This window comes from Amphiura filiformis, chromosome 2, assembly GCF_039555335.1.
Source record: "Amphiura filiformis chromosome 2, Afil_fr2py, whole genome shotgun sequence".
NCBI classification, from domain to species: Eukaryota; Metazoa; Echinodermata; class Ophiuroidea; order Amphilepidida; family Amphiuridae; genus Amphiura; species Amphiura filiformis.
In genome coordinates, this window is record NC_092629.1 from 17,414,490 (window position 1) to 17,436,471 (window position 21,982).

Below are 21,982 nucleotides of genomic sequence, written 5' to 3' on the forward strand. Positions count from 1 at the left end.
TGCCACATATGAATTGAGCAAAGAATAAGCTGGGAATGCACATACTCGGACTCAAAACAGATATACTAGAGAGATTGCGATTTCCAAACGTAGTATCGAACGTACATGGAATCTATTAAAAATCCTGTCACAGGAGAGTGATTTTGAATAGATTCCACGTGACGCTCGACACGCACGCTTGAAATCAAATCTCTACTAAGTTTGACCCGACTTACCATGAGGATTCAACCCAGATCGAGAGAGGGATTGTTCTTCCTCTTGAAGAAAAATTTGGATAGACTGAACAATTTAAGTTAAATGATCCCTTTTGGAGCGTGTTTTGCTACAAACCAGCACAACATTTTCAATGATTTGCCCCTTACGAAAAACCAAAGTAGTTACACAGATCTCCACAATTGGATGGCCAGCATGGAGCATAATGTCAAAACATATGTATACTTTGATCAGCTCGTAATCGGCGGGCCTTATAACATCGCAGATTAATATCAAAATAGTTTATTTTGAGAATATTCTTGTCAGAAGCATCACAAATTATTAATTCAAGTCCTATACTTTGTCTACTTTCTTTAACACACAAAATATTGGACAGACAGGTCAACTAATAGCACTCTTAACGTGGGTCTACTTTTCAGCTTAGTGGTAAAAGCCTAACATTTCCCGCCTATTATGAGCTGATCAAACTATAATACAGCAGCTTATGATGAGCATGTAACAACCTCAGCAAAATATGTAAGTCTGCTCCACCAAAGATACTAAAAGTGCTACTGTGTTAACATATGGTTCTGAAGCCTTGATCCATAGCCACTGACTGCACATAGAGAAAAAATAGCATAGACCCTTTTCCTAGAGATACCACCAACATCACCATAAATCTGGTCTTGTTCTGACCTCTGTGTGCAGTGCCACATGTGTCATGCAACAGTGATTGAGCTAATTGATTGAGGATTTTCACATTCATGCACAACACATGCGACACTGCACACAGACGCTGTTTGTCTAATTTCTTCACTTATGCTATTGTACATATTTCTTTGGCAATTGTCGAATCTGTTGATTTTGTTATGAAAATTATGCAATTTACTCTTTTTTTTGTCTTTTTAGTTGTACACCAACTGATGATTGTATGCAAATTACACTGTATAAATCCAGATTACAATTATTAGCACTGATACTTTTTATTATCGTCTTCATCATCAAAACTTGAATAGTTCAGCTGTCGCATAAAATGAAGACTACACACATGATTAAAATAACCTTTGAACCCTTATATTATACTGACCGTTTTGAATACAAAACTGTACATATGAGTACACTATACATTAATACAAAATATGACTATACAAGATGTACTTGCATTCTGCAATGGAACACATGAACATGCACACACCTACGTGCATAATGCACATACCTACATACTCAACCAAAAAGAAAACTTAATTACAAGATTTTGATAAATAAGAAAATTGGTCCATATAGATAATGTCCGAATTTTAGACACAAAAAAGTGATTTATACAAAATAATGTTTACCAATGGTGGGTACATTTTGATTTCTCAGAATTCGGTGTCCTTGAATTGGATTGTTCCATTTAAAATCCACACTACCCCTGTGGAAAATTCTGAAAATATATTACACAGGGGGAGTATAAATTTCAAATGGAATGGATACATTAGGCAGCTCCATTTGAAACTTGCCCTCCTTCTGTGGAAGATTCAGGTTGAACCTTTCTCAGAGGGTGTATAAAAATCAAATGGAGCTGCCTATTGAGCTAATTCCATTTGATATTCATACTCCCCTGTGGAAGATATTTCCAAAATCTTCCACAGGGGTAGTGTGGATTTTAAATGGAATAGCAAATAATTTTAGACCAAATAAAAGATTAAAATTTTATTCAATAAATAATTACAACATAAAAGAAACAAAAGTTTAAAATTTATTGAGCCACAAATGAATAAATGTGACCCATCACATCGAAACACAGCAGTTGTTGTCAATAATGGACTCCGTGATTTCAGCACGAAGTTAGAGGACTGCTTTTATGCTTTAAAATGACACCTCATCCATTGATGTCGCATGTAGAATGGTGATTTTATGTGACAAATAGAGTTCAAATTCCTTATTATTTTCTTTATACCTATTTTCTCCATTATCTTAAAATCAGAGCTTTCGACAACTGCCATGTTTTGATGTGATGGGTCACAAATGATGATACATACTTGCTTAAGATAACAAAAATGAAACTTCTAGAAAATATGTTTAATAATTTCTCTCAAAATTTTCTTCCTCATTACTTATACTCTAATAACACACTGGTTTCCAAAGTTTCACAATTTCAATACTGTATGTAGTAGCTCACACATGTTACAAAAATATTTATGCAAAGTGGAACCCTTATCACAAACTTCTTCTTCTTAATTTATCCATGATTATGTTTAAAAACCTCTCAAAAGATTTTCCAGGCATGCGTACATATATTAAAACTGACTTACTTAACTTGACTCCCTAATAAAGGAGACAGATAAATGTACAAATAAAATGTAGTCCAGACTGATTTGAAAGAGCAATTGTAGTATCGGACCCAGCACACTACCTTGTGGAATACCATCAGCACACATGTGCATCTATAACATAAGTTATACGCTGCAGAGTTTCTTGTCCCAGAGGACAAAAAAAAGACCCAAATTTAGAGACCATGCTGAACACATGTGGGTTAGCAAACAGTAAGCCAGCAGTGACTTGCAGAAGGAAACCTTGAGCTACTTAATCAAAAAACATGACTTATAACTTACGATAAAATTGACTTGTTTGATTACTAGATATGGTTTTTAAAACAAGTCTCCTAATACAGTGTCTTTGGTGTTGATCTGAACACCTATAAGGTCCCTGCTCGTCCCTATCCGACGCATTAGCTGAGTTGGTAGAGCATCAGCACCGTGATCTGAAAGTCCCAGGTTCAAATCCTGGACAACTTCTGTGTGAGTTTTCATTTTGCTTGTAGAATAAGTTTTAAAATTATCAATGATTTAGTTTGCACTGGCTTTCATTTATGTATGTGGAGACTTGTGTTTATTAAAAACCATTTCTCGTAAACTAATTTCCAGCATACACAAACTTTCTTTCTGCGCCCTGTTTGATACTTATTAATCCATTCTTGGAGTAGTTAGGCAATTTTGTACATGTCTCGCTAAAAATTTGTAGCCTGCTTCGCTTACTGTCTTATCTCAAAAGGCTGCCGTTTGTGATTTTTATATTATGGTCATCAAATTGTGATGAGATACACTGTAAAATTAACGTTCTATATTAAATTAGAGGAATTATCACAACATTATTACAATCCCTGGGTTACAATCTCATGTCCATTCATAAAAGAAAGAAGCATGCTGAAATATAAAATAACAAATGAAATACAACAATGATAATAAAAATCACACAAGGCAGCCTTTTGAGATACAACAGTATGTGATGCAGACAACAAATTGTGACACACTTTTAGGTAATAGCAACACCCAAGCTCCACTTTGCTTAGCTTTGAATAATACTTGCATTTAAAACTATGGTTCACTTAACTGTACAACATAATGACCTCATTAACCCCATGAGAACTACCTGCCGATTGGCCAAAAAGAAGTTTTCACTATCAATTGGACCAATCAGCAACATTGTTAGAATAATTTCACCACACAAAAAATTGGGGTGAATTATTTGCAAAGCTCCATTCTGATTGGTGATTAAAGTGAAGATATCATGTAATTGACCAATCAGAGGCAATGTTAGATCGGCAGGTAGTGGTCAGGGAGTTTAATACAGGTCACAGCATAAATAACATGGAACACTCTTTACTGTGTACATCATACCATAACCTCTAGCCAATCTGGACAAGGTCATAGCACAAGTCACAGTGAATACTCTTTAGTACCATTATTTAATTCTTGCACTATGCAAGGGGAAAAGACATACAGGTTCTGTCAAACAAGCAACTTTTTTCCCACTAGTTACATATTTTTGTGATTTTTGGAAATTTCAGTTGAAAATTTAGTGAAAATTTTGTTGGAAGATTCTTCAAAAAAGTGTAGTTTAATTATTTATGCCATTGTTGACAATTTGGAAGATTATAAAATATTCATAAAAAAGTGTGTTTGTGTTACTGTTATTTCACAAAAATATGAACCAGTGAAAACTTTTCTGGATCAAGTCCTTCACCTGCCCGATACTGAGCCAGTGTGAGCCAAAATGGGGAAAAATTAACAAAACATTCCAATCTGCAAAAATATCAATTTTTGACAAGTTTCAACCCAAATATGTGATACGATCAAGTAAAATATGTCATATGTTCGGCAAATCCAAAATTCAGTTTTGAAGGTCATTATATGCAGCATTTACAGAGCTTTATTTTGATGACTGATCCACCACCAATGGACTTACAGTTCCAGAGACATGGTCATTTTAGTATTGCTCAAAACAATACAATACAAAGGATGTTGAGCACTATTATTGGCTATACCTCAAAATCAATATTAGCGACAAGGAATTAAGGCGGCCTCACATCGCTGGCCAAAAATGGCAAAATTGGCAGAATGTTTGTTGTAGTCTGCTGCACACAATATCTTTTTCCTAGTCAACATTTGTATAGAAACCTCATGCATAGTCAGAACCAAGGTTCATTATTGATCATGTGTGCGAATTTGAGAGCAAGGGTGTATTGGGCTATTATTACACTGGGTTTCAGAGAAGAACGGCAGTCCCTTGCTCAGATTGACGCGAGCGCCCTATTAATGAGCGACATACACGGAGCTCTGTGTTCACTTCAAGGGCGCCAATTTGCGCCGATCAACGATTTGGCGCACAATCGGCCAATCTCAGACTATCGGTCTGTTGCTATGATTGTCAGGCGACTGATTCAGCCAATCAGAACCCCACTCTCTCGCAATGTAAACAAGTGCTGTTCTTTGTGACAAAAACTGTACCTTCACAATCATCCACAGGGAGCATGGAATTAATCCTGATAAATCAGTGTTATGAAAACGTGTGATCTAGAGCTTCACATACTTGGATATATGCAATACAAAAGTTGACTAGGATTAAAATATTGCCTGCTGCACAGGCAATGCATGCTGAAGTGTGCACTATAAAGTAACTTGTTTGACAGCACCAAGGAGAATACACCAGGAGAGTACCAACTCAGACTTGCTGTGTACACTATGGTCATGCAATGGAGACCAAATTACCGTAACCACCCGGGTATAAGCCCACCTTCAGGTATAAGCCCACCCCTTATTTTTCAAAACATTTTGGGAACAAGGGTGCACTCGGCTATAAGCCCAGTACTAAATTTTGACCAAGTTCTTAAATCAAATCAATGCTTTTCTCCCACATTCAAGAATAAATATTTTAAAAATATCAGTTGATAATTAACATTCCACACTTTGAATTTTAAGAAATTGACATAGATGACAGAAATTATTGGTACATTTGGGCATATACAAATGGGGATGATTTATCTTATTTCTAAAATTCAAGTACTAGCCCCTCCCTGGTTACAAGCCCACCCCAATTTTTTGAAGTGAAATCTGCCATCTAAGGGGGGGTGGGAGGGCTTATACCCGAGTGGTTACGGTAGTAGTGAACCTCTGGAATTTAATAGCCAATAATTTGCACATTTGAACTTTAGCATAAAAAAGATTTGCGCAAGTAGCGTTTAGCACACGCTACTGGCGCAATGCAGAATGCACTAAGCACACACTTTGAATGAAAGTTTGCCGAGTGCACCGCAAAAAAATCTGTAGGTACACTATTTTGCCCTCCATGAGCGACATCCAACCCCGCATCCAACATGGCTGAGTCAGTACTCCTTGGTCTAAATCTCTTTGGACAAATGGCTATTCCAGTTGAAATCCATACACCCCTATGGAAGACATGAACTGAATCTCCAACATATGGGGTGTAGATTTCAATGAAATCACCCATTCAGGTAAACCCATTTGAAGTTCACACCCCCTGTGTGGAAGATTAAAAGTGATATCTTCCACAGAGTGTATGGATTTCAACTGAAATACCCCAATACTTTTTAGTAAAATTGCTGGATATAAAAAACACACATAAAGCACGGTAATATGAAGTTAACGTCATGACTTGTTGTCTTTTTTGTCATCTTTCTTCAAATAAATAGGGGTGACTTCAGATGGTTTATATTTGCTGCAAAAGAAAAGAAATAAAGAACATGATTGAATTTAAAAATGTGTGTTCCAAGAAGCTCTTTACTAAAAGTTTTCTTAGCATATCTGATATACGAGGGGGGTATCAAAAAGTTCTAAGCCTCAACAAGAAAGCTTGTTAGTAGACTCATGGTTCCAAATTATTTTTAATAGCTTCTTTTTCTTTAATGGCTTCTTTAATGGCTTCTATACCTTACCCAACCCTCACCCTAACCTATAACCAAAGTCCTAACCCCAAACCTATCCTATCACACTCGTTCTCGCCAAATGTTAGGCACACAATTGCTGATCACAAACGTTTGTCAACCATATTCGTAAACAAATTCGCTTAATGTTTGTCAAACGTTTGGCGAAAGCGGATATGCAACTCTATCCCCATCCTTAACCCTGTCCCTGGCCCTTATTCTAACCCCAACATGCCCTTAACCCAAACTTGATCTCTTTTCGGACTAATGACCCTTCAGAGAAAATGGCTGTTTCCAATAATAAATAATGACAACTTACGAATATGGTGACGCTGGATAGCCTACTATAAACACAGGATTTTTCTTTAGAAACATTCTCCACATGGCTTTGTGGAAGCCTCGTACATCTAGATCCCAGATGTGGAAGCACTGTAAAGGCAACAAAATAATAATAGTATACAAATATATACTGTTATGAGAGGTTCTGGTTAAAACTATGGGTTCGAGGTGAGATCAATAGTACTATTTTCCTGAGGGCGAGCCCGAAGGAAAATAGTATTAAATTGAGTTTTAACCAGAACTTCGAATAAAGGCAGTATATATTTGTTTTATATACTTCATTAATATGTTCTTTGTTCATTGATTTGTTAAAAGAAAATTATTGACGTTTTGACTCTCCCGCTTCTATCCTGAGTGAACAACACGGCTAATTTAAGCACAACCTACCCTTCAAAAAATCGAATAGCCTAAAACCGGGCTAACCAATTACAGCAGCGCCGAAATGACGCTTTAGCAGTTTCAAGCGTGCGTGAACTGTTCCGTCGCATCGAAATGCGCGAGAGGAAGGCATGGTCAAAAGTACTATTTACGGCTTGGAGGTACTATTTACGGCTCATCCGGGACATTGAAAATACTATTTACGGCTTAGAGGTACTATTTACGGATAGGAGTACTGATGGTAGAACTATTTTTGGTCATGTGATCCACTTTTAACCAATCAATGAACAAGAATATATTAATGAAGTATATAATAATTTATATCTTTGAGCTTGAGCGTTACAAGGAATTACCACAGACTAATTATAATGAAAGACAAAGATAAAAAGACTAGTTTGCATCTGACGTCATCTGTCAATCAAACTCCGAGCAAGGTTTGTTTACAAGTGTCGTGATGATTATGAGTTGCTGAACACGGCGGTAAAACCGGGCGCCTTATTGTTAATTTTGCCCCATCAAACATACAAACCATCTCAAAAGTTAGGTCTTAATTGTAGGAAACTTTCTTTGGTGAAGGCACCATGTCCACAATGCCTAGAAAAGTTGCTTTTTGCCTTGTAAGAATACGTAATTTTTCGCCATTCACTGCTATTCCTTTTCTCCGATCCGCACCAGCCAGATGAATTGACCTTCCTTATACGCGCTAGTAGCCAATCAAGGATCGTAGAGAATTTGCTTGACAGTGACGTCAGACGCAAACTAGTCTTTTTATCTTTGTCTTTCATTATAGTCCCAGCATATAAATGAAGGACAATCGTTCCACTGAAGTGCGACCTACGAAACCTCTACGCATGCATCCAGCATATCTTTAGTCTTACATGTAAACCTGAAGACATGCAACACTCTATCACATAACGCAAAGGCAAACAATGTCAGCATGATTTGTTCGATACACACGATTAAACGATTGGCCCTCATGAAAATGCGAGAATTCACAGCATACAAAGCACAGGGACTTAAATTTTGTATTAATTAGTCTGTGGGAATTACATACAGAGTGCAAATAAGCACACATTATAAATCAAAGTTTGTCAGGCACGTGGCAAAATAATTTACGCATACGCCCCACAGGATTACAATATTCAGCAAGGTTCTTTAGCTGTCTGCCAATTTGGCGCTGTTTATAGCGTTAACACAGAAGTGGGGGTTCTGATTGTCTAATTGAATCACGTCATCACCTCATTCTCCGATCAAGCTGCGTAGCATCATGTAACCTAGTTCTTTTTACGCAAAAATCAGGTTGAGCAGTTGAACACCACTGAAGGACCTTGCTGAAATACTATAGGTTAGCGCACAATTCGAAACTGCCACTGCGATATACGCACATGGCGTTACTCTCAACTTGAGACGAGATGGACTATTAGCCGATCGCACAGTCATCTCAAAACGAGGTTCTACCCACTAAGTGCGTGCTGTGTGTGCGTACGCCTGTCAAACGAATGCATTAATTTAAAAAAAAGCGCAGTGATTTATAGTGCGCTACGCACAGGCACAACGCCTAGACGTTGATCCACAAGCCTCAGCACACTTTACAGGTTGTCGCTGACCACTACGGCCCCACATCATTCCATAAACCACGATGCATTGAAAAGCCTTCTGGCATGTTGCTAGAAAAACACGAGAAACATGCGTTTGCAGGGAGAACCTCATTTTCATAGCAAGATGGCGGATCCGTGCAAAGGGCGAATAGCATCAAATTGTGTTAGTACACAAACAAACAGACAAACATTGACAGAGTCTCACCTTTGCTAGGACGGACCACGTCTCGTAATCTTGCTCATTATACATCTGTATATACATGACATATGTTTTGCCTATTGTATCAGGCACAAATCTCTCCTCACATGGAGGGATACTATGGTCAAGCACACTAGCTTGACTTAGAAGTCTATTAACTTCATCCTCATAATTGTCTTTAGTTAATTTCTGCACATCCTTTAGCTTCACATGGGGTACTGTGTTGTATGGTCTCTTCTTAAAGTATAAATCCTGCAGAAAATGTGAAAAGAATTACATAAAACTTCAGATCAGTAGAGTTAAAATATAATATTTGGAATGATGTCTAATAATGAAAAAGATTATTTGACTTTGGGCACTATACCTAGTCCTCTAATTTGTTAATTACATGATATAATCATCTGAGTAACCAATCAAAGTAGAGCTTTTCGATCTTTTACCAAATTTAAGCTTGGATTTGAACCCCGTAAATAAAGTCGTACTTCGCGCAAAACCCTAATTTTTCAGCTTTTTAATTTGAAAATTTGCACGTAATATACCCACCTTTAGTCACACCCTAGGGATTTAATTAGGAGCAATTCGCTGTCTTAGTGTGCCATCAAAATTGATAGTTACCAGGTCAACTCAACTGGTTCACACTATACATTTTTCACCCTGATGTGGCAGTGACATCAGTGCACATTTCATGAGGTGCAGCTTACAAATCACTAGCATCCGCTCAAGGCGCTAGTTAGTGTACACCTACACACTTAAAGACACTGCCCAGGTGCATGAGCGAAACAGCTGCTTCAACGCATTGATATCACTGCCACATCAGGGTGAATAATGGTATATCTGTGTCAGAACCATGATCAAAATGATCACAACACAAAGTTAATTGGTTGCTAACAGGTGTGCAAATCAAGCTTGAACCAGTTAAGGTATGACTATTCACTACGACGGCAAACACGGCATGTATATTCTTACCTGGAAGTAACCATTCATATTAATTCCTTTAGCACCAAAGTGGTAAGTTCTTGATATATCTGGTATCACACACTCGCGTCCCTTTCAGTATCTCTGGTAATCTCATCCACATGTCCCAGTCCCATAGCTGCAATAAGATGTCAAAGAAAACAGGCATGAGTACTCTATTGTCATATTATGTTGAAACTTTTACACAATCAAAAAAATCTTTCCTGATGCCTGTTTTGATACTACAATGCTGGCCATAAGTGTTGGGACGGTTTGATAGAGTAATGTAAATAAGCCCCCCATTCCCCCCGATCAATGTTGAATCCTACTTTTTTGGTCACACGCGCCTAGTGGCACCCAACATTGATTGGTGGGGAAGGGTTGGGGTGTTAGGAAAGGGTTTAGGCTTGTCACCAAAGAAACCTCCACTTTATCACGTTAACAATAACGGAAATAAGGCCATCATATAGTGTACATTTTCCATAAGTGTCCCAACACATTTTGGCCATGGTTGTAGCTCCTCCTCAAAAAAGTTTCTTTTTAGTCGCCAGACCTAATCATGGAAATAGCTGGCAGAGGACAGCGTTCACTTGCACTTATCAATGTGCACACCCTAGCTGTTAATGAGCCACATAGGTGAGTCTTTGTTTTCCCTTCATGGGCGCCTAAACGAAGCTTTGACCTGCTTTAATGCATAAGCTGCAAATCAGATTAGCTTTCTGTTGTTATGATTTTGTGTGTGTGCCATATTAAAAGGTAAACAAGTGTCATTCTTCTTAGAAGCAAGCATGTATAGGTGACCACACCTAAGAATACATTGATATTTTGGTATCGCCCGTTTTGTTATGTGAAATATTTCTAGTATCACTCTTTTGGTTATCATACATAGTGGTTTAATAGTCTCTGGCTTACTAAACACCCAAGTCAGAGTATAGCCTCTAATAGGAAAAGTAGTACTGAGTGGTTAATTATGTTATTTTTTATTTTGACCCGGGTAAGATGAATATCACATTTACCTTTTCTGGTGTCGGCCATTTTGGTTCTAGTTCCTCCTTGTATAATTTCCTTTTTAGTAACCATCCTAGACCTGGCATAGTCTCTATTCTATACAGTAATGCTGGGTCATCGCATGTATTATCATATCCCTGGTCATTCCAGGCTGATATACAGTATAAGCTGTCATCTTCTTCCAATAGGTGTACTGTTTGACTGAAATAACTGTTAAAACAGAATACAAATATATGATGCAAATGAGGTACCTAATTTACATATATTTTGCATATCAAGTCTAGTTGGCCACTGAAAGGGCAATGATAGTGCGCTATGTACACGAACAAAACCTAGACATTGCTCAACAAGCCTCAGTACACCTTACAGGTTGTCGCTGATGACCACTACGGCCCCATATCATTCCACAAACCATTTAAAAACAACAACTCAGGGACTTTGCCACTTGAGAGTGCTAGACATTCAACAATTGACCTTTGCAATCAGGATCAGCTCCCTGAGTTTCATATGGTTTACAACAAGACAAATAGCAATAAGTTCCTTGTTCAGGGGAATTTCAAGCGAACTCAATATTCTCACAAGAGCAAACTAAACCATCACCAGGGTTCTAACCCGCAACCTCTAACACCATAGTCAATCACATTATGGATTGAGCTAACTCGATTGCTCAAGTCAAGGTATTGAGTTCGTTACAGCAATATTGTAACATTTCTATAAGAAAAATCTTTTCCACAAAACGTTACTTTTCACCATCAGAGATTTTTTAAAAAATTTGGTTAAAATCATATCAACTCAGCCATTTTGTTGGCCAAAATTGAAGAAAATCCAAAACATTTTCAAAAAATGACTGCAAAAAAATCACCAAATTTTTCAGAATCCAGTAAAACAAAAACCTGACCCTACTTGAAAAATCATGCCCGTAAAACAGAGGGTTTATTTCATTGCCTTACAGACTAAATTGAAGTTGAGTGCTCCGTCTCTCTTGGGACCCGCATCTCCACACTAGCTAAGGCATGCTAACAACCTGTTTAACTCAGCTTAACCAACCTGTTTTCTATAGAAAGCATTGGCATTTATAAGTCATCTCATTTACATTAAATCCATATATACATTACATGCAGTACACAGGTAATTACACAAATTGAAGTTATAATGGAATTATACTGAGTAATGGCATTCTACAAATCACGTATGTAACCATTAGTGTTGAATGATGAAATTAAAATACTTAAGTTCTCTGGGATGATCGGATGAACAAAATTTTAAATCTTAACCCCGAGCAACCAGCAACATAAACATTTGTTTTTTCATCCCTGTGTGACTTTGTTTATTTGTATATGCATTTCAGATACCATCTGCTAGGAATGTGATGAACAAAATTTGAACCAAGTTTAATCATCCCCTCTTCTCCAGCGTGCCCCTGTTGCTCAGTTGGTTAAAGCGTTGTGCTGGTATTACAAGGGTCGCTGGTTTGAATCCAACCAGATGCACTAGTTTTTTTTTCAATGTTTATGTGTGCTGGATGCTCTGGGTAAATATTAAAAAGTCTGATGTGCTAAATAGGACTATTTGATGACTATTGGAGGTCAACATCAACTTTTTGGACCAAAATTTTCCAGAATATATGAATATCTTCTAGAAAGACCATCACTAAGGACATTGTCAACATCTAGAATCACTAGAGAATCAACAGTCTGTCTACCAACATCATTACACCATTGATGATGAAGAATGGTTTCTCTGAACTATTCGCTTCAAAAAGTGAGTGTTGCTGACCAGATTTTTGAGGTAAAATAAATTTGGTTTTCTTTTCCAGCTGTCAAGAAATAATCTTATAAGCAACACAGCAAACAAAACAAACAAAAACATTTTTGGCAACCATATGATAACTCACCTGAAGAAATCTTCTGAGACATCAAGATCTTCTTCAATAATAATTGCATATTGTGCATTCTATGACACAAAGAAATAATAATATATATGTTTAAGGTTTATTACACAAAATACCTTCTTATAAGTATGATAGTTTCAACACTAAAACAAGGTGAAAAATGGAATGGTTCTAGATCACATCAAGTCAACAGGTGTGTCAAATGGAACAGAAAAGTTTACACCGAGTGGTTTTATTCAGCTAGTGGATTTGAAATGGAAAAGCCAATTTCTACCATTATATGTATTTTAAGGCATACAATTTGTTTTGTATTAACATAAGTTCGTTTTCAAACTATCTAATATATACATTTATCAACACAAAACCAAGTTTAGCAGTGACAAAATTAAAAAGATTACCAATCATTTTCCTATAAAAAAAATATCAGTGAGTCCGAGAGGTAACGCACAAGCAAGTTAAACAAAAAAGTAATCTCTTCCCTGTGTGATATGGTTGTGGTATGACCAGTGTTGCCAAAACTTTTTAGTCCCAAGGCGCGGCACATTGGCTCGCCAGGCTGCAGTAAAGGAGTCTCAAGTAGCCCAATTTTTAAGCTTCCAAAAAAAGTGCCCAATACTGGATATTTGGGCGGATTGACCCATATTTAGAAAGTGTACATCCTAAAGCACTTGACTTATTGAACCGATCAATAAATGGTCACAAAACCCTTTGTAATTGAAATTGGGAGCTTCAGAGACGCAAAACCTTTATAAATGCGCTAAACTGAAAGGAAAATACATCAAACTACTGCAGCGACCTGACTTTTGCAAAGTACCCCGATTTTAGGCAAGTAGTGGCATGTTTTTTGAGTAGCAGCAAGTGATTGCCAAGTAGCCCAATTGTGCGCCTAAGGTGCAGCATTGGCATCACTGGGTGTGACATAAGCATTGGGCTATATACCAGTCCACACCCCCTGGAAGACATGGCCTTAATCTTCCACACAGTGAGAGCGAATTTCAACTGGGGTTACCTGAATGGCTGCCTCTACTCTAAATCTAAACCGTGCCTTAATCTTCCACACAGTGAGAGTGAATTTCAACTGGGGTTACCTGAATGGGTGCCTGTATTCAAATCTAAACCTTGTGTGGGAGATTAAGGTCATGCCTCCCATAGAGGGTGTATGGATTTCAAGTGGAACTGCCCATTGTTGCAACGATAAAAATTGTTTAACACTTAAAAATTATTTAAGGCATTGCTAATGGCAATGAACTGTCTAGAATATATGTATGAGTGACATAACGGGCTATTCCAGTCGAAATCCATACATAACCTGAATTTCCCACACAGGAGGTGTAGATTACAAATATAATCACCCATTCAGGTAAACCAATTTGAAATTCTCACTCCCTGTGTGGAAGATTACGATCATGTCTTCCACAGTGGGGTATGGATTTCAACTGGAATAGCCTGCGTTGTAACTTACCGGATACATATTGAATGTAGCTGTTAGACTGGCCTTATAGTGCTGAGATATCCTAGCATTCTTAACACCTATAGGCGTGTGTTGGATACCCTTCAGTCCAAATAATTTGACGACCTCTAGAGGTTCCTCAAAGTAACCATCGATGAAGACTGTCACCATCTTGGGGTTCACTGCAAAATAGAAATCAATCGATGAAGCAGTTGATTACTCTATCAATTATTTAATCAATTAACCTCAACTACCAAATTGCTTTTTTGCCTATAAGGGCAAGGAAAGAAAATAGAAAGAAATATGAAGAGAAAAGTTGTTTTCTCTGACCAGGTTTTGAATAACTGAACTGTAATCATATCACATGGGATGCATGATGGTCTTGCAGTCGTGTCATGCTGTATTGTTTTGTATGGTCAAAAAGTACCACAAGGATAACCACTGCACATGCATGAATCCCACATGATGCCATGATGCAATCACTGTATATGTGCTATACGCTCATGGAATTGCTGGTTGGGCCAGCGAAACCCCTTTGGCTACCAGTTGGTGATCGTGTGCTTGACACGCGAGGGGTCCAAGACTCCAATATCAGGGGTACCAAGTGACTTCTTTGTTCATCTTCTCTCATTTTTTGTTTCTTCTTTAACTTGTTTCTTCTTTAACTTCCAATCGCAAAAATATATATATTTTATATTTAACAGTCCTCAAAGTAAACTTTATAAATCTAATGATATTTACTTAAAGTGTTTGTAGCTGGGAGGAGAAGCCGTCCGTCATTTGGAAATTTTGACCCTTTGTATTGAAGATATGCGTTTTTCCCCTAAAAGACCCAAATAATTTAACACACAATTTGTATTATATCGCAAATTTAAAAAATATCAAAATTATTTGATATCAGAAGGACATTCCTCGTATGCAATTTGGTGTCTGATGTGCTCTCATGTCCCACAAAAATACTGTGCAAACATTGCTATCCGATCCCTTAAAGAAGGATACTGAAAAACACCCACAACACCAACAATAAACCAAAACAAGAACATACCATACCATATTTGAGGTGGTATTTAACAAATTAAGCATACTATAACCGTCCAGCACATTTAATTTTGCACTAAAGGTCCTATGCACATGCCTGGACTATGCTTAAAAAGAATTCGGCAAAACATCTTAGTTCCAACAGTCTTGTATTTCTATTTTGATACAATTCCAGATTCAGTTTTAATTTTGATACAAATTTAGGTCACACACCTGCAGCAACCATACAAGCATGAATTTGATAAACAACATACACTTCGCTTTCAACAATATATCAATATGTTTAATGACTTCCCTTGTTTAACACATACAACATGATGTATTAATATGTCTACAGGCAATATACCTAAGACAGGTGACAGATTGGAGTCTGTATATAACTATATGACACATGTCTATGGCGATATTCACAGCATCACATACATAATATATTATGGACTAAACATAGCACTATGTCCAATGTGACTTACTTTTATCTGATAAAACATATCGGATAAGGCCAATAAAAAATGCTTGTTTGCCCTTAAGGAATCGGGTCGATCCTTCATGTAATTATTTTGTGTAAGCTAATCCTAACTCTAACCCTAATCCTAAACCTAAGCCTAATCCTAATCATAACCCTAACCCTAATCCTAACCATAAACTAACCCTAACCCTAATTTCGTGTAAAATTACATGAAGGAATAACCAGGAATGGGATAGCAATGTTTGCACCATATTTTTGTGGGACCTGAGAGCACATCAGATATATTGAATTGCATTCTGAATACAAGGGATGTCCTTCTGAATTTCACTATATAGTTCACATTTTATGGCAAATTTAGTATTAAAAATTGATATTTTGGACATTTAACAGTCCTCAAAGTGAACTTAACAAATCTAATGATATGTACTTAAGCGTATATAGCTGGGAGGAAAAGCCGACCATCATTCAAAAATTTTGAACCTTCGTATTGAAGATAAGAAAAAAATCTTCAATTTTCAACTGGAAATAGCCCAGTGCATCATGGGATGCTGTGAATATCTTCTTTAGTCAGTAAGGTAGACAAGACAGGGACAGATAGATACAATTGAGTGGCATTGTAAATAACACCTATAGTAAGGTTATTTCTTCACAAGAGGGATTGACACCGAATTTGAATAAGAACTATGTGTTGGTTGACCTGGTATAAAAGGCTCACAGCAGTGCATCATGGGATGCTGTCAATCTTCTGTGGTCTATCAGTAAGGTAGACAAGATAGAGGCCATTGAGTGGCATTGTAAATAACACCTGCAATAATGTTATTTCTTCACAATTTAAAGGGATTCGCACCGATTTTGAATAAGAACTCTCCTGCATCAGTGTTGGTTAACCTGGTAAAAGACTCAGAGCAATGCATTGTGGGATGATATGAATTTTTTATGGTCTATCAGTAAGGTAGACAAGATAGTGGTAGATAGATGCAAGGTGGCATTGTAAATCACACCTGAACTAATGTTATTTCAGAATAATTTATATTAAAGGGGCATTTCGTGATCCATAGACTCAACCCTCACTTTTCTTGGCTACATAATGTTTGTGTGCAAAAAAACAAAAATTTCTTGTAGATTCATTTGCTTAGCAAAAATATTGTCAAATCTGTATTTATGTTTTGTTAACAGAACAAAATTACAGCACAGGGGCATATCTTGAGCAATATAATATACATGCTTATGCATAACTCGTAAATGCAAAATCAGAATCAACTGAAAATACACTTTTTTTGTGGATATCTACTCAAATATACTATAAAAAGGGAATGCTAAAATCACAAAATACTCCTTTTAAGCTAGAGATTGACACAGAATTTGAGCTAGTTTCAGTTTTCTGCAATGTTTTAGACCAGCCACCTGAATCATATTCACATTGTTATTTTAAGTTGGTGCTGAAAGACATCATGATAAACACTATGGACCACAATAGCCTCATCCCAATGGCATACTCCAATAACCTCAATTAAACAATCATAGTGCAAAATTTGACCTCAAGTTGCAGAGTGTGAGTTTTTGTACCCAAATTTTCAAAGGTATTGGGGTTAAAGAACTGTGCCCTGATAGTTGAGCATATTGTGGAAAGGTGAGGATGAGCAGCTGAGGGGATTTGCATTGTCTGGATCTCAGGAATAACAATGGCTTACCAAAATGCAGAAAACTAGGTTATAAAGGGGTGTTTCTTCAAATTCTCAACAAAACCTGAAAATGTGCCTATAATTCACTAGTTTACAGCAAAATGTTTGAAACATTTCCAAAATCATTTCAAAATCCATTTCATTTTAGATATCATCTCAAAATTCAGACAATTACTATAGTTTGGGGTCTCTTTTTTGTTAAATTTGGTTTAATTTAAGGTTGAGTACAAATCCCAGCTGCACTGATTCCCAACAAAAACCAAGTATGTGTGGATGAAAATTATTTTTTGCTTGATTCCTTCAGTTAGATATTGATACTCTAGTGAGCATAATTATATGAATCTTGTAAATAAGCAAAAAAACAAAAACAAAAACAAAAAAACAAAACAAAAACAAAACAAAAACAAAACAAAAACAAGCCAAGAAATTGATGGCACCCTTGTCATATATACCAATCCCTCTCTGTAAAATGATTTTATTGCATGCCAGCATTTGATCAATACTGCCAGGAATTACATTGTTTCAAATTTATAGTCTTGGACAAGTGTAATCTGATACATGATGATAACCAGACAATCTAGATACAGACCATTAAGTATACAGCAACTATATGAATGTCAAAGACTTTGACCATCAACTCACTCAATGACAATATCAATAGAGATGGGACTTTTAATTTTTCAGCTAGGTTTGGTATCAAAGCCATTTATACCCTATAGGTAAAAATAACTTTGATCATAATCAGGAATTTGGCTGTTTTAAATATACAAGTGTCTTGGACAAGAAAAATCTGATACATAATGATTATAGTTGGTGATAAGCCAGACAATTTAAGCAAGGACTATTAGTGTATGTAATTGGTGTAAAAATTGCTCAGAATGTGGTAAAAGCATGAAACTTGGCACAAGTACTTGTAACAACATTACAAACATTTTCAGGGGTAGTGCCAATTTGAATTCTGTGTTCCTTAGCAACGGTTGCTAGGCAATATATTTTGCCTAGAAACCAGCATATACGGTGGTCAGAGACCACATTATATGGCAGATAGTCCTATATTCTTATGCCTAACATATCAATCTCCATGTTTACATGCATTTGGAGCACTTTTAATAGGTTTTTACAGTTACTAGACACTATTTTCCGTAGCAACCATTACAAATTAACATATTTCCCTAGCAACCAGTGCAACAGTATGGTCTCCGATGGTTTTTAATGTGTATATTATGTATCTCCATTTATATTGTGATACTAGCATCCGTAGCCATCATATTACACTTCAGAAGGGGCAGAGAAAGGTGAAGGACTTGAAGGCCTTGCCTCTTTCTTATAGTGAAATAAAGCCTACAGGTCTACCTTCAAGAGATGTCTGTACGTTCCTCTTACTGCTGGTAACATGACCTCATCCTGCGAGAATCTAAGTAATATCCTCTGAGTCCAACATATCTTAGGCAGCATATCATGCCAGTCATCTACTAGAACCAAATATATTGCCTTCTATAAATGCAATGCTGCCCCTCTTTGCTGAAGAAGTAAGTTCTCCTTCAATGTTGCGTCACTGCTTTGACGTAATTTACGCCGCTGTGCAATATACCAACCCTGGTGGCAGACTAACAGTTGACCAATCTCTCTTTGCCAAAATGAAGGAGCTACAATGGTCCATGGACAATCTGTATGGCGAAGACAAATTTGTACTGCTTTTTTTGGGGGCTGCACATAGAGATGACCGCCAACAAAGTCTTGGGCCACTGGTTGGAAGGTAGTGGTTGGGTGGAAGCTCTACAAGAGGCAGAAATTGCAACTCCAGGAATTGCTGAATCGTTCCTGAAAGCATCCCATGTCACCCGTGCCCGACATGCCCATCAAGTTACTGCTTGTGCATTACATATCCTCATGAGGAAAGCATACAATGTGTATTTGGACAACCTTCCCAAGGTCCCCCAGAGAGTTTCAGCTGCTGGTGTACACGACGGAGGGATAAGCATCCTCAGTTCCTATACTGGTACACAGCACTTGAGTTGCAGCTGCTAATGTTGGCATTTGTGCGTTCTTTACGGATAGGAGACTTTGACATGATCTGTACGTAGACACCCTAACCAAGCTGACACCTTGGTTCTTCAGTCTAAACCACACACACTATGCCCGATGGATGTATATAAGAGATATGTGTATCCTCGATGCAACCCATCCTGATGTTGCTCAAGAGTTCCGGAATGGCAAGTTCGTTCTGGCCAAGTCTCAGAGAAAATTCTCCTTGATCACCATTGACCATGGCCATCAGCAAAATAATGGAGTGATGAAAGATGAAGGTGGAATAATTGGACTGACACAGGATGAAGACGCTCTTTTGCGATGGGCTGTAGCTGTGCCAGAACTCATTCAAGCGTCATTTCTGAGTTTGAAGCATCCATTGTCGGAAAGAGAGAGAATGACAGTCAAACAAACCACCATGAGCAAACATCTTACTTCACTGGTGGATGTAATCGATGACATGGGAAACCCATTTGAGGAGGAGAGTTCAGACATTCTCAGACTACACTCAAGGGACATAATGGATAAGGAATCAATTGAGTACAAGAGCAGTATGCAACCTATGTGGAGGAGCGTCTTGAGACAAATAGCAAGCCAATAACAGCTCCCATCACCAGATACAAGGTGATACAAGCAAGCACAACGCTCTAATAAGGCAGGTTCAAAGGCCAACTTCTCCAAAGTGAATCTGCTCTCTTCTCAAGGCAGTATATTGCATGCCAGACAATAGATGGTGACCTGGACAACTTTTTCAGCCACGAGAACCACCCATTTCCACCATCTCTATCTTCTTATGGGCAGCATCGTTTGCCGTTGCAGAAGTCTCACCTTATGCATTGTCTTGAGCAATACGTGGAGACTACTTATAATGCAAGGCCAAGAACTGATGTGAGCATAATGGACGGCGCGGTACTCGTCAGCATTCTGAAACCTGTCAGATGCAAGGTATTTGGTGACTACACTGCAAAGGTGTTTGTTCCTTACATCCAGAGGGAACAAAATCAGGCTCAAAGAGTAGACATTGTGTGGGACCAGTACTTCGACAACAGTCTAAAAGCACAAACCAGAGAAAAGCGTAGTGCAGGACCAACTCAAGGAAGATGTGTGAAGTTGTCTAGTCCCGTACCAAGGAAATGGAAACCGTTACTCCGCTTGAACGAGAACAAGACAGAGTTGTTCAAACTCTATAACAGTGAACTTATCACAAGTGCCACTGCAGACAAGTATCTCGTTGTTACCAATGGCGACACTGCACTCTGCTCGACCCCTCTCTCGAGACATGACCAACTTAGCTCCTTGCAACCATGAGGAAGCAGATTCCAGAATCATGGTACACGTTGCAGATGCCATCATGCTGGGCTTTCAAAGGACCTCGTTCGAACAGTAGATACTGACGTAGTTGTGCTTGAAGTAGCTTCTCTCTGTCACAGCTAGGAAGAGCAGAACTTTGCATTGAGCAAATATCTGAAGAGACAGGAGCTTCATTGGAGTATTTCACTATACTTCTCTATGACAGGACAGCAATATGCACCTCTATCAAGGAAAGTTCGAGAGCTTCTCTTCACTGTTCACACACAAAGGCCATCAGATGTCATCTCTTCCTCCCACCAGGGCTGCTATACAGCAACATATTAGAAGAGCAGTTTTGCAAGGTGGACATATCTGGGCTAGTACTACGGTACCATATCGTCAAATGCCATCGCCTGCTGACTGGGGTTCTACTTGTCCAGAACAGTGGATGCCCTTGTGGACACATATGCCAGATACTGGAGTGTCTTGACCAGAGTTGCTGAAGTGTGCATGTAGGAGCAGATGTAGAGACTGTAAATGTGTAAGGGCACTCTTAAAATGCACTGTACATGTATATTGCACATGCAAGGGCGATTGTGACAATGCCTAACTGTGGCAAGGTCCGCAAACAGTCTTAAGGTCATATGAACTTGAAAATGACTGGATACTAACTTTGAATGTGCTGAAGCCTCCGGGTGATGCCTTCAAGTATCGGCAGAATATGTAATATGAATATAGTAAATTTCACACTATTATTCCAACTAACCAGCTAACTGGCTGAAAGTTATTAATATTTTGCTAAATAGTATAGTTCCTAGCCAGTTACATAGATTTGCCTTATTATGTAGACTAATATAACTTTAAACAATTGTTGCTAGATAATTTGTTGCCTAGCAACTGTTGCTAGGGCTTCTTAAGGTTTTTAATGACCTTAGAATAGTCTGCTGATAGTTCTGATGTCCTGAAACATTATTATCAACCTATCTAAATCATTTAAAAGGGACTAAAAGGTCCAATTAGCTGGTTACTAAGGTAATTCCTTCCATAGCAACGGTTGCTAAGTAACACTTTGCTATTTTTGGCACTACCCCTAGAAATGATCAGTAGAGCCCAAAGAACAACTGTGCCAAGTTTGGTGCTTTTACCACATTCTGAGCAATTATGGCAATATATTGCACCAATTACATACACTATATGATCATCAACTCACTCCATGACATATCAATAGAGATTGGACTTTAATATTCAGCTAAGTTCGGTATCT

General features: G+C 37.8%; 1 protein-coding gene across 1 annotated transcript in view; it reads right to left on the minus strand.

Annotated features, from left to right (window-relative positions):
• Nucleotides 1-1,054: 1,054 nt before the first annotated feature.
• Nucleotides 1,055-21,982, minus strand: part of LOC140145950 (protein O-linked-mannose beta-1,2-N-acetylglucosaminyltransferase 1-like) — a 214,351-nt gene continuing 193,423 nt past the window's right edge. The window contains 8 exon segments of the mRNA XM_072167688.1: nt 1,055-6,192; nt 6,717-6,826; nt 8,918-9,163; nt 9,878-9,967; nt 9,969-10,004; nt 10,882-11,083; nt 12,768-12,826; nt 14,227-14,396. Coding sequence (XP_072023789.1) covers nt 6,123-6,192; nt 6,717-6,826; nt 8,918-9,163; nt 9,878-9,967; nt 9,969-10,004; nt 10,882-11,083; nt 12,768-12,826; nt 14,227-14,396 — 983 coding nt within the window. The 3' untranslated portion in view covers nt 1,055-6,122.